General features: G+C 41.8%; 2 protein-coding genes across 2 annotated transcripts; both read right to left on the bottom strand.

Moving 5' to 3' along the window:
* Positions 1 to 164: 164 nt before the first annotated feature.
* Positions 165 to 6,918, bottom strand: LOC110053538 (uncharacterized). The gene has a single exon (XM_020759780.2). It carries the CDS (start codon positions 6,103 to 6,105, stop codon positions 2,401 to 2,403), a length of 3,705 nt encoding a protein of 1,234 aa, XP_020615439.2. The 5' UTR covers positions 6,106 to 6,918; the 3' UTR covers positions 165 to 2,400.
* Positions 6,919 to 7,428: 510 nt separating this feature from the next.
* On the bottom strand, positions 7,429 to 11,349 carry LOC110053540 (carboxypeptidase D-like). Its single transcript, XM_020759784.2, has 2 exons — positions 10,179 to 11,349; positions 7,429 to 9,430 (listed from the first exon to the last, which is right to left on the bottom strand). The coding sequence occupies exons 1-2, from the start codon at positions 11,169 to 11,171 to the stop codon at positions 8,657 to 8,659; spliced, it is 1,767 nt and encodes a 588-aa protein (XP_020615443.1). The 5' UTR covers positions 11,172 to 11,349; the 3' UTR covers positions 7,429 to 8,656.
* Between the last annotated feature and the right edge of the window lie 89 nt (positions 11,350 to 11,438).

The raw sequence follows: 11,438 nt of genomic DNA, 5'->3' as shown, positions 1-11,438 counted from the left end.
GTGAGGGGAGAAGTCCCTGTACTGTTCTGATGAACCAATAAATTCTCAAAATCGAAAAAACTGAAATGTACATCAATCAGAAGAGGAAATTCCCATCCTAACCTACAGATTATTTAGCCATGCTGAGTTTTTAATGCCTATAGAAACAGGAAAAATACATGTAATTAGAAAATACTCTTTTAATAAAAAAATAATTCTAATTTTATATAATTTCATGCTAACAGCTCCTATGTATTTCCTTTTTTCTCATTAAAAATGTAAAATACTTCCAATTATATATAATTTCTTGCTAGTCTGTCCACAAACATTTATCTTTCTGCTACGGGTTTCAGCACGTGTATCCCACACACCAGATTAATATTCTGCTAAGCTTGTGATCTTGACCAACTCAAAACAGAATAGAGGGTCTGTGGACAGACTAATTTCATGCTAGCAGTTCCTAATAGTTTCTTTTTTCACAATAAAAATGCAAGCTTCTGATAAAACAGTTATTATAAGCGTGACTCGCTGTTCTATGGGTGCATAAAATAAGGATCAATTTGCATGGAGACAAAGTAATCCTATAGTCAACAGAGACTACAATATTATCTAGTATCATATAAAACAGTTATTATAAGCATGACTCGCTGTTCTATGGGCACACAAAATAAGGATTAATTTGCATGGAGGCAAAGTAACCCTATAGTCAACAGAAACTAAAATATTATCTAGTACCATATGGGACTGCAACGCATGCAAAGTGCTACATCATTTATGCATGTCATGCCCAGGAGGGGAACTCCCATATGAAAAGGTCAGGATGCTCAATGGAAAATTGGAATTAAAACCCACAAAAGAAACCACTTAAAACAGAAATGAAATCATTTCTTCACGTGCAATCCTAAAAGACACTTCAGCTGCTAAAACGAGTGGCATTTCATCCTGAACACTGCGAGTGGGATGAAAATCTCTGATTTACACCACTGAGCAAGACAACGAGAATCCTGGACCTTTTCATATGGGAGTGCCCCCCCCCCCTCCCCTCACCACGGATGCCATGTAATCATTTTATTGACATAATTAAGAAAAAAAAATTACCTTACTTCGAAATCTTTCAGGCACATACATGCATTTTTAGCCCAATTTTCATGACTCTGAACCAAACTATTGCTGGCCAGACATTCCCTATAACGCTCCAAAAGTTTCTACAAAAAAGAAAACAGTTTTCCCCTGCACAACAAGAGCACAAAAGCATATTCATGAGCTATACTTCCTATTGAGTCATATTGCAAAATCCAGAGGACCAAGGTAACCAATCAGAAAGCTCCTTTTTATTATGGCCAATGATTTTCTTGTCAATGCTGTGCAATTATATATAAGAAACACTCAACAAAATAACTATCAAAAAAGTACATATTTTTTATGTTTTCATATGGAAGGGCTATCCACAAGTTGCTCTACATTTATAATAACAATAACAATAACAATAACAACAATAATAACAATAATAATAATAACAATAACAATAACAATAATAATAATAATAAAAGCAATATTTACAGAGGATATCACCAAGTCGACACTAAGTTAATTAGGCTGGTCCTCTATCTACATTACTACAATTTACTATGCGGAATTACAAACTGAAGCTTAAAAATTTTAAATTACAACTTTCGCCGACATTTCCTAAAAAGTCGCTCAAAAGTTGCTGCAAGAATCGAGAAAATTTCTTTTCTTATTGAGAAAGTTTCTTGTCTGTCATCTCGTGTAAAGTAAATTTAAGGTAATTGACCTTTAGAAGTTGAATGTCAGAGTATTTTTTGTAGGTTTGCTTCCAGCAGGGTTGAATTTTTTTCGTCTTTACTTGAAACAAACCTACCTCACCACTGCTGACACCTTCAAAGGATCTAAAGAACTTTCTCATTCTTTGCCCAAGTTTCTAGCATGAGCATGAACCATGAATCTCTTTTTTATCATTTTTAGATGGTAAGGGGCCATGCTTCTCAAGGAATTGTTTGGACTTTAACTCCCTAAACTCCCCTTTCCTGAGTTGCTTAGTTATTCTGAAAAATCTGACCAATTTCCATAAGACAGTGGAAACCAGTATGGATCAGTGCCCATGGAGAACTCAATTCAAAGTCCCGTGTGTACACCAACCATCAGATGACCACCCCACCTCCCACAACAGCACTTCAATTATTGTGCAGTTCCAGGAAATATCCATGCTCCCCCACAGAAGGGATTGGAATTTCCTGGGGGGTAGGGGGTTCTGTAAGACCAAATAATTTGAGGAAATGTATGAAGATTAATTGGAATTTCTAGAGGGTTGATATGGGGGGCCGGGGGGGGGGGGGCAGGTCTTAGAAAAAATCTCTTCCATGGGAGAGGTATGGATATTTTCTGGAACCACACATTATTAAATTAAACAGGAAAAGCTTGAGCAGCAGTTTCAGACATGGAATCAGACCTTGCCCTTTGCTCTGCTGTAATATAGCCCTCAAGAAAGTTCTTTGGACAGCAGTATTGCCAACCATGGTACAGGACAAGACCGATCAGATAAACAAGAGGTACGTATGCCAAGAGGTTTACAATGTTTTCTAGGCCATCACGGACAGACGATGTTGCATCACTAACAATGCTTGAGCTGAAGTTTGCGATCAAGCATAAATTGGTAAGAAGAACAGCATCAAGCCTGTTGAACCACTGGTACTGTTCGTTGTAAGGCTGGAGGTACAGGCACATCACAACAATGAGTATACTTGACACATCCAGGAAACATCTCTTCAGGGGCGAAAATGGAACGTACAAGGCAATTATCAGAATGCAAATGCGGCAAATGAAGTAGTATGCCGCAAACCATCTGTAAGTGACTTTGAAGCACCTTTGGAAAGTGTCAAAGTACAGTCTGAAATTGTTCAAGTATGGGAAACGCCTCAAGAACCATGGGGTAAACAGAAGCAACAGTGGTACAAAGATGACAAAAAGAACAATCCACAGACAGGCGATGATGGTAAATGGTAAGTGTGTTTTCCAGTCCCTTACAAAGTCAATATTACCATCTGCGTACAGTACCCATCTTCCTTGCATATGCACATAATGGACAATGTTGAAAGAGATTATTGTGACATTTGTGTAACAGAGAACCAGCAGTGTACAGAAGGCATGGGAAACAGTCCTGTTTATGTAACAACCAGGGCAACGTCTTGCAATTTTGGCCAAAACCACAAGCAGAAGAAGAACATATGAGGGGAAAATGTAATTTACCCCAAGTTTTTGAAGATTAGTCATTCCTTTGTAAAGACAAGTTCCACCAACTCTGAGTTCCCAGTTGGCGACACCAATCACAAAAGAGATGAATGGATCAAGGTATTGTCCTTCTCGCAAGAGAAACAAAATTGTCTGATAGGAGTAGAGCCAAGTGTTAAGATATGTTGTGAAAATGTCCAAGTCAATCCGAAATACAATCAACACTAACAGAGGTGTTACCAAACAGAATGCCACTGTAAGCCATAAGTGACTGTTTGAACACGACTGTCTACACTGTTCATTCCCGAGATTCACAGAGTAGCCATCTTTGCATGCCCCACAGAGAACACTTGTACCATTGCGGCCAACAGTACACATTGTTTCAGCATCGTATCGAAAGAATGAATCACCTTTAGAGAAATTGCAGTAATGGGTTGGACATGGGTAAGTACTAAATTTATCTTCCACTGTTCCACCCCAGTATCCTCTCTTCAAGAACACATCCTTGAAGTTGGCACTGCAGTTTGCAATACCAGATTCTAAAGTACTTGAGATACAAGAACAGGTCTTGCTGTCAGTTTGTTCAAAGCCGACATTGCAGCGCTGCAAGGTCAATTTCCCTTTAGAAGAGGTGTGCGTAACGCGACCCACAACTGTGCCAATGTCAACTTTAAATGGCCTACCAACATTTCCAAGAAGGTACAAATTGTTAATTCTCGAAGAATCCCCTTGCACCAGAAACAGATGGGAAGCTGTACCCAGGTTGACACTGCCAGCCTCATTTTTTTCATGCTCATCTGTAATTGTGACCTTGACAACACCCAAAACAGAACTGTTCTTCTCATCAATCAAATGGAGAGTCGCATCAAAGACTTCACTAGGAGAAACCATCCACTCCTTCTCAATGAATTTTATGAAGATCGGATCAGTAGATATCTGTTCTTTAGTGGTCTTGTTCGAATCTTGATACTGAATTACGTTGGGCCACTCAAGAGATTCATTGTTTATGCGGGGTCGTCCACTTTGACGACATCCCTGAAGGGTTGAGGCAAAGACAGATTCTCCACCGCCATTAGCCAACACCCGATTACCCTTAAAAACTAGTTTGGTCTGCCATTCGGTGACCTTAGCCAGACTGAAGCTGTTGTTGTAAGCAAGAAAACATTGCCGAGTCTTAAGTTCTGTTGTATTAAAACCTATAACAGGTGGCCCAGAATCCCTCACGTAAATTGCTCCTCCTCGATCTTCAGCAGTGTTGTTAAAGAAGTTGAGGTTACTGTGGGGCATAAGCATTAACACTGATGTGCCATACAATCCTATTGCACCTCCCTGGTTTCCGCTGTTATTTCTAAAGGTTACATTACCGAGAAAATGTAGCAGTGCATTCTCAATCACCATGGCAGTATTGTCATTGTATTCGATGTTCACGACTCCTTTAAAAATGATGGGAAGCGAGTAAGAGTAGATAGCTCCTTGGCCAATAACCTTCTCATCTTCTGTCAAGATTATAGAGTTGTTACAGAGATAGCAGTCTTTGAGAACAATGACATACAACTTGATTCCTCTAGCGGAAAAGTCCTGAAGACCATTCACAGCTGGTCCAGTGGCCACACCGATTGCAGAGCCTGACGTTGCTCTATTGTTTCTCCAATGACATTTTTCATAGTCTATATGCAGCTTGTCTGCATCACCTGTCAAAGAAGATTTTGAGCTTGATGTTTCATAATACGATACCCCTCCACCCCAGATTGCACGGTTGCTTTCAAATTTGCAGTCTTCGTACTTCATGTTATTGGGATGTAACAACTGCCTATCGCTGTGAGCAGTTACTCCACTTCTGATACCTCCTCCAGCAAAGTGTGCACTATTGTTTATGAAAGTGCAGTTTTTCACCTCAAATGTGTTGTTTTGCACCTGATCATGAAATTCAATGAAAACTCCTGCACCCCACATAGCCTGATTATCTTCAAAGTGGCATCCAGTAATCGAAATAACATTGTTTTCTGCTTTTCCTTTAAGGAATATTGACAAACCTCCTCCCCGTCCAAATGGTATGTGATCATCCCCGGACGGGTTCTCCACTATTGTTTCATACGATTGTCTGGGGGCACTATTGTTTCTGAATGTGCAGTTAAAGAAAGTGAAGGTGCTGTTGGTATCATATTCAGCTAACACTGTAGAATTTACATCAAATGGATCTGTTCCGCCGTGGTAGGTCAACTCCATGTAAACACCGCCCCCAGCAATAGCTCTGCCCGTGTCCGTGGAACTTGTATTAATCGCCTGATTGCTTTCAAACCGGGAATGCGAAATCTGGACATTACCACCTGTGTCATACATGTTCAGCCCAATTCCTGGACTTTGAACTATCCAGCAGTTGTCAATGACAACGTCCTTGCAGTAGACCAAAAAGACAGCTGACAGAAACGGAATATGCGGATGCTTAAACTCACTACCAGTCGTGCTAGCATGCAAGCCGCCACAACCACGCAGTAAGATCCTTCTGAGTGTGATTTTTCTGCTGTTTTCAAAGGAAAGACTCCCTTGATTTCTCAGGCACTCAATGGAGGCAATTGACTCTTGATCTCCGACCAATTCAAACTCGAACAAGTTTGTGAGGTTAAAATGTCGGCTTAGATTGAACGGTGATTGACCAGGTCGAAGCTGCACCAGAGTAGAGTTAGTCACATGTTCTAAAGCATAGTCCAATGTTCTACAAGGACTTGCTGTCCCTGCGCCACTCCAGCACTTATTGCGGTCTATTCCTCCTGTCTCGGAAACCACAATCTTTCTTGTCCACGTCTGCTCCGCGCAGAGCGATGGAATCAATGTTAAAATGCAAATAACAGGTATAATCGAAGCAAAGTATGGTACAGCCATGGTAATTTCCTTCTCCTTTGCTAGCTGCGTGTTCTGGAATTTATAAAATCAGCCGACTTCCACGATTTCACAGAATATTTCTTGACGCAAAACACGGCTTTCCCGGAAAGGTTTGGAACTACGCCAGCATATTCAGGTACGTGCAGTCACGCACTTTCCTGTACAAATCTCATGCGTGACGGTGCGTGCGTGAGTTTAGTGATGAAGCTGCAATGAAAGTTCTTTGAGATTCTTTTCAATCAGCCATAGTTGAAACAATGTTCACACTTTTAGCGCAATCTTCAAACTTAAAGGAATGTCAGATGCAGGTCAAATAGTTACCACTTTGTAGGTTTAGGAATGCTGACAGTTTTTTTTTTTTTTTTCATTTTCGCAGAAATATTTAGTTCAAAGGTTATGTTTTGAAAAATTTTAACACTTGATTGGTCCTAACCAGTAAAAAAAACAATAGAGACCCCCTAAGAGTGCACTCTCTCATTCCAGACTTAAATGGATCAAAACCTTTATTGTTTTGAGGAAACCTCAGTCTGCATGCCACGTGATTATTACGGTTCTCCCGCGCCGTGGCATTATATCAGTGACGTCATTCAATTTCGCGCTAAAAATAAGCGGAAGGGAACGCCTGGGTACTATGGGCTATTTAGTTCAGTGCGTAAATTTAAAAGGCAAATTTCTTTTTCCCCTAAGAAGTAAGTTCTTAGCACAACTACAAATTAAAACGAAAAATCTAACAATAGATTTTAGAGCTAGAGCTCCTTTCATTTTTTTCACAAACATATAGGCCAAATTTCTTTCTGTCCTCGCCCCACCCCAAAGAAAACGTACAAGATGTACACTTCAAGTGACGACGTGAAAGCGAGGCTGTGCATCCAGGCCCCCACAGTAGGCCCCGTCCACCCTACACAGGAGAAATTTTAAACACAACAATCACCGGTGATTTTAGATGTGTGTTTGAGGAAACCTCGGGCGGGGAAATCACATGATTTCACCCTGAAGATGTCATGTCGAAACTGTTTGGTGTTTTACTTTTTTTTTTTTAACCATTTTTAACCATTTTTAGCCTTGTAAATATTTTGTCATAACATTTTAAGCGAAATTATGGAAATATACCAATACTGATGCGGAAAAAATAGTTCAGCAGTAGCCCTGAAATACTCAATGCCAAGCCAGAGTGAAAAACATTCCCTATTTCAGCCAAGGACGGTCAAAGTCCATACCCTTTTTCAGACAAAAACGCTAACAACCGTATCCTTTACAATCGCACTTACCTATATACCCATATAAGTTTGTTTAGCGCTGCATAAAACATATCGTAAGCAAATATAATTGATCAATTTCATTTATTGCTTCAGTATCAAAATATACAAATTTCTTTACATTAAATAGTCCTCCGACTCACTGTTTCCCAATAAAAAATATTTAATTTGTATTGTCAATTAATATAAAATACTCCTACAAAAAAATCATTTTTTCCTAACTAACGGACAGCCGTGAATCGTGCTTTCCTAAATAATTATCGGTGCCCTGTTGAGCGATGACAGTTGATTGATTTGTAATCAGGACTCCGATACTAACTTATTTTCAGTCCCAGCCTGAAATCATGTGGGATGGATAATCATCAGCCTTGCTTGGCTATAGCTTAATTTGAAATGAAAACTAACGAAAAAAGAGTTGACCGTACGGTGTGAATACAACCGTTTTCCCTCATTCCAGGCGTACAGTCTACCTTGTTCCTATGCCCAGGTCCTCCCGTTGAGTGAGGTCTAGGGCCTCTGCGGTAACCTCGCTCCCAGGACACCCTGGGAGCGAGGTTACCGTAAAAGTCAGTATTTCATCAGTTTTCTTTACTATTCTACAATTTGCTGGCTAGATCCACCAGGATACGGTGCCTTTTGCGTTGACCGTTGGCCCTTGCAGAAATGTGCAAGAGCTGTAGCAATATTGGATACCAGGTCCCCTCCGTCAGTGTCATGAAATAAATAAAACCCATCCCCTTTCAATAGAAAGTATCTACGAAGGATGTATACAGTAAGCGGTGGTATTAGTTTATCTTTTTCTGCCCGGCGGATCTACCAGTAAAACTGTCTAGATTAACAGTAATGAGAAAACGTGACATTTGAAAAAAATGCCCTGGACTTCAATCAGTGCAATACGGTACTACAAATCCTGGGTCAAAAGGACTAGCAATAGAAGTTACAAAGACAATTGTAACTATTGATTACTTAAATGTTTGTTTTTATAGATCTTCCAGCCTTCAACTACTATCTTATACCAGGGGAAGGCCCGAAAAAACCCGCACTATGGTCCGTAGATCTCAATGTTTGTTCACTTAGCCTGTCTCATCTCAAAATAACTTCGATGTATTTAGTTATCTTTAAATCCAATCCCTTGCTGCTCCACAAAGTGCCCTTGGAAAAGGCGATTTTGAAATGCTTGAGGTATGATCACATTTAACCAATCCAACCCATTAATGATTGTACGCTGGCCGATTTGGTTTCTGGATATGTTTATAAAAACAAAGCTATCGTTTCGCATTGCAAAAAGGAATTGCCTATTTCTTTCGTGGCCTGCCGAGCTCACTCTTCTTCATGATGTTATTGCCGGCCTGATTTTCACTGCCATCATCATTACTAAACACAGCGTGAGGCTCGTGTTCTTCGGTGGTGATGTGAAAAAACCCCTTGGTATTATCCCTAGACTGAGCCTCGTAGGGAGACATCATGGCAAAACGGTCGAGCTCCGCATCCCCTATGGGACCCCCCATGTCAAAATTGTTACCCAAGCCCATTGCCCCGCCCATATTCTCCGTGGGAGCTCCCATCCCATTTGACATCCCATATTGATCATTCATATGCAATGGACCTCCCATGCCACCTCCGGCCATGCCCATCCCGTAGTCTCCTCCACCGGGCATCCCAGCCCCCATCATCCCTCCCCCAGTCATCATCCCTCCCCCGGTAGCAATGCCTGGATCCATGGGGGCAACTTCTGTCGGGGATCCGGGTTCTGGTTTAGAATCTTCCGCCGGGTTCGGTTCATCACTGTCTAGTTGCTCCGTGTCCATGGAGTTGTTAGCCATAGCTGATTTCTTCAACGCAAAGTTCAGCTCCTTTGCTTCCCCGTCGGTGACCGTCACCTCTTTTGTGACGGGCTCGTATCCTTGTGCCTGGGCAGTGACTTTGTAGCCCCCTGGGAGAAGGAGACGCCAATAGTCTCCGTCCTTGGCGGTTATGATGTCTTTTTTGCGACTGTCAACAGAGATGCGTGCACCAGCTATTGGAGTGCCTTCAATGTCCTTTACAAAACCCTTTACGCCTTTATGCACCTGGGACAACAAACAAGGAAAATACTCCATTAATAAAGGACTTCAGTGACGTAAGATATCACTAAGAGAAGCAAGCTCTGGCCAAGAGTCTTCGGTCCTCTCTACCACTAGTCGGGAACCGAGCTACTCTGGGACCGACCCTAAAAAGCATCCTCAATCGAGCTCGTTAGCGTTTTACTTCGGTCATTTTTGTTGCTTTTAAAACCAATAAAAAATCAGGCTTGTGCACTAAGGAACGATCCAAGACTCAAGGTAGGAGATTGTAAGAAAAACAACAATAAGTTGAGCCTGTATTTGTCAGATTTGAGTCATAGGTAATATAATCCTATTCAATTTTACTTAGTGCGTCATTTTGAAGGATTATTCCTTTCTCGGGCTTTCTTTTCGTTTTGAAAAACGTTTCGAGACACCAACATGACAAGAACCGATAAAGTGGGATCGCAACAGTGGACAGCTGTTTCGCCCTTCTTGGGGCTCGTCAGCACTGTGTAGCGCAGATATGTAACGCCAGCACAACAGCCAACGCACATAAATTGCAAAATGACCCGTTCACTCATACATTTTTTTGGCTGATGAGATCTCCTGTAGATCCTACGTTGGCAGCGTTTATCGTATGCAGGGGTCCCTTGCAGTTACTGGGTTTTCTTTTTTAACGATTAGTTTGCGGTTTCTTTCCATTTTAAGGTTATTTTCTTTTTTCATGCAAAAAAAAAAAAAATAATAAATAACTTGCAAAATCAAAACATACCTGATCTAAGAAAGCAATCAGCGCTTTTTTGTTTTCTTCCCAGTCTTTGGGCAATTCACTGGCTTCTGGGAACTTCTTACAACCTTGTTCTATAGTGATCTCAAAGCAGTTGGAGTTCATGTAGTTGTAATCCTGCATACCCCCTGACACACTGTACCAAGCTGCACCATTTGTAACACCGTCTTCAAAATGATCCGGGGGGACTTCGGGGCAAGGCCAGGGAGGGTTTTTCAAATGCATGGTGGGATGTGCCATGGAGTAGCTTTTGGCCAGCTCTTTGAAGACATCGTCATCCGGGGATTTGCTGTATTCGCTCTGTCCTGTGGGGCTGTCATCAAATGGGTAATTTGCCACCAAGGAACCACCGTGAAGGTTAGCGCTTAGCACGAACGGGTAGTTCTCGATCCACTTCATAACAGCTATAGTCTCGGGCTGAGGAGGTCCTGTTACGCTCTTGAAAAACTGATCGGGAAAATTGCGGTTGAGGTCGACATTGTTGGCGTTGCTCCGCCCTATGATCCAATCTTTGCGATTGTTTCCTTCCGCTGCCAGTTCGTACCCGTCAGGGTTCATGCTGGGCATCAAGTGAATGCGGGTATTGTCCACGATCTTGGTCAGGTTTGTATCTCGACCGTAATTCTCACAGAACGCTTTGGCAAGATGCAGGAGTAGTTCTCGACCGACGACTTCATTACCGTGCATGTTAGCAATGTACTTGAATTCCGGTTCGCCTGGCTCGTGTTTTCCCGGGTTGTCCGAGATTTCTATCACCCATAACTTTCGGCCCTGAACTGATTTCCCAATGCTGTACAGACGGGTGATTTTCGGGTATTGTCTGTGAAGATTTTGAAGATACCCGGTCATCTGTTCGAAGTTATGGTGCGTCCAATCCTCGTCGCCTAAAGCACGTGTATTTGCGCTTGGGCGCGAGAAAACAAGAGCCACCCGTAAGCAGACAAAAAATGCCACCAGACAAGGCAATAATCGTTCCATTGTCCAAAAACACTGCACGCCAGAACTTGCTGCGAAGGCAACTTTTCTACTTCTCGCTCAAAACTTCCAGTGATATCTAAACCGTGCCAAAGTTGGAGTTTCTAATCAACGGCCCACCCTCCATCCATCACGTCATGTTTCGAGCTTTTCTTTTTTCGCCTCAGTCCTGCTGATAACGAGCTAAAAAGCGAAACTGATCAGGGAAACTCGAACTCCGATTGGCCGACAGTGTTCAGCTGTCACGAACTAATTGAGTTAAGTCACAGG

The sequence above is a fragment of the Orbicella faveolata genome, unplaced genomic scaffold, assembly GCF_042242905.1.
Source record: "Orbicella faveolata isolate gen_17 unplaced genomic scaffold, um_ofav_v1 contig_35, whole genome shotgun sequence".
In the NCBI taxonomy this organism is placed as follows: domain Eukaryota; kingdom Metazoa; phylum Cnidaria; class Anthozoa; order Scleractinia; family Merulinidae; genus Orbicella; species Orbicella faveolata.
This window is presented reverse-complemented; position numbering and strand designations above follow the sequence as displayed.

Bases quoted from the DNA above. Each gene is read 5' to 3' on its own strand.
- LOC110053538 (XM_020759780.2), bottom strand. From the start codon at position 6,105: ATGGCTGTACCATACTTTGCTTCGATTATACCTGTTATTTGCATTTTA.
- LOC110053540 (XM_020759784.2), bottom strand. From the start codon at position 11,171: ATGGAACGATTATTGCCTTGTCTGGTGGCATTTTTTGTCTGCTTACGG. The intron at 9,431-10,178 runs GTATGTTTTGAT...TTGTTGTCCCAG, and splicing joins TGATTGCTTTCTTAGATCAG to GTGCATAAAGGCGTAAAGGG.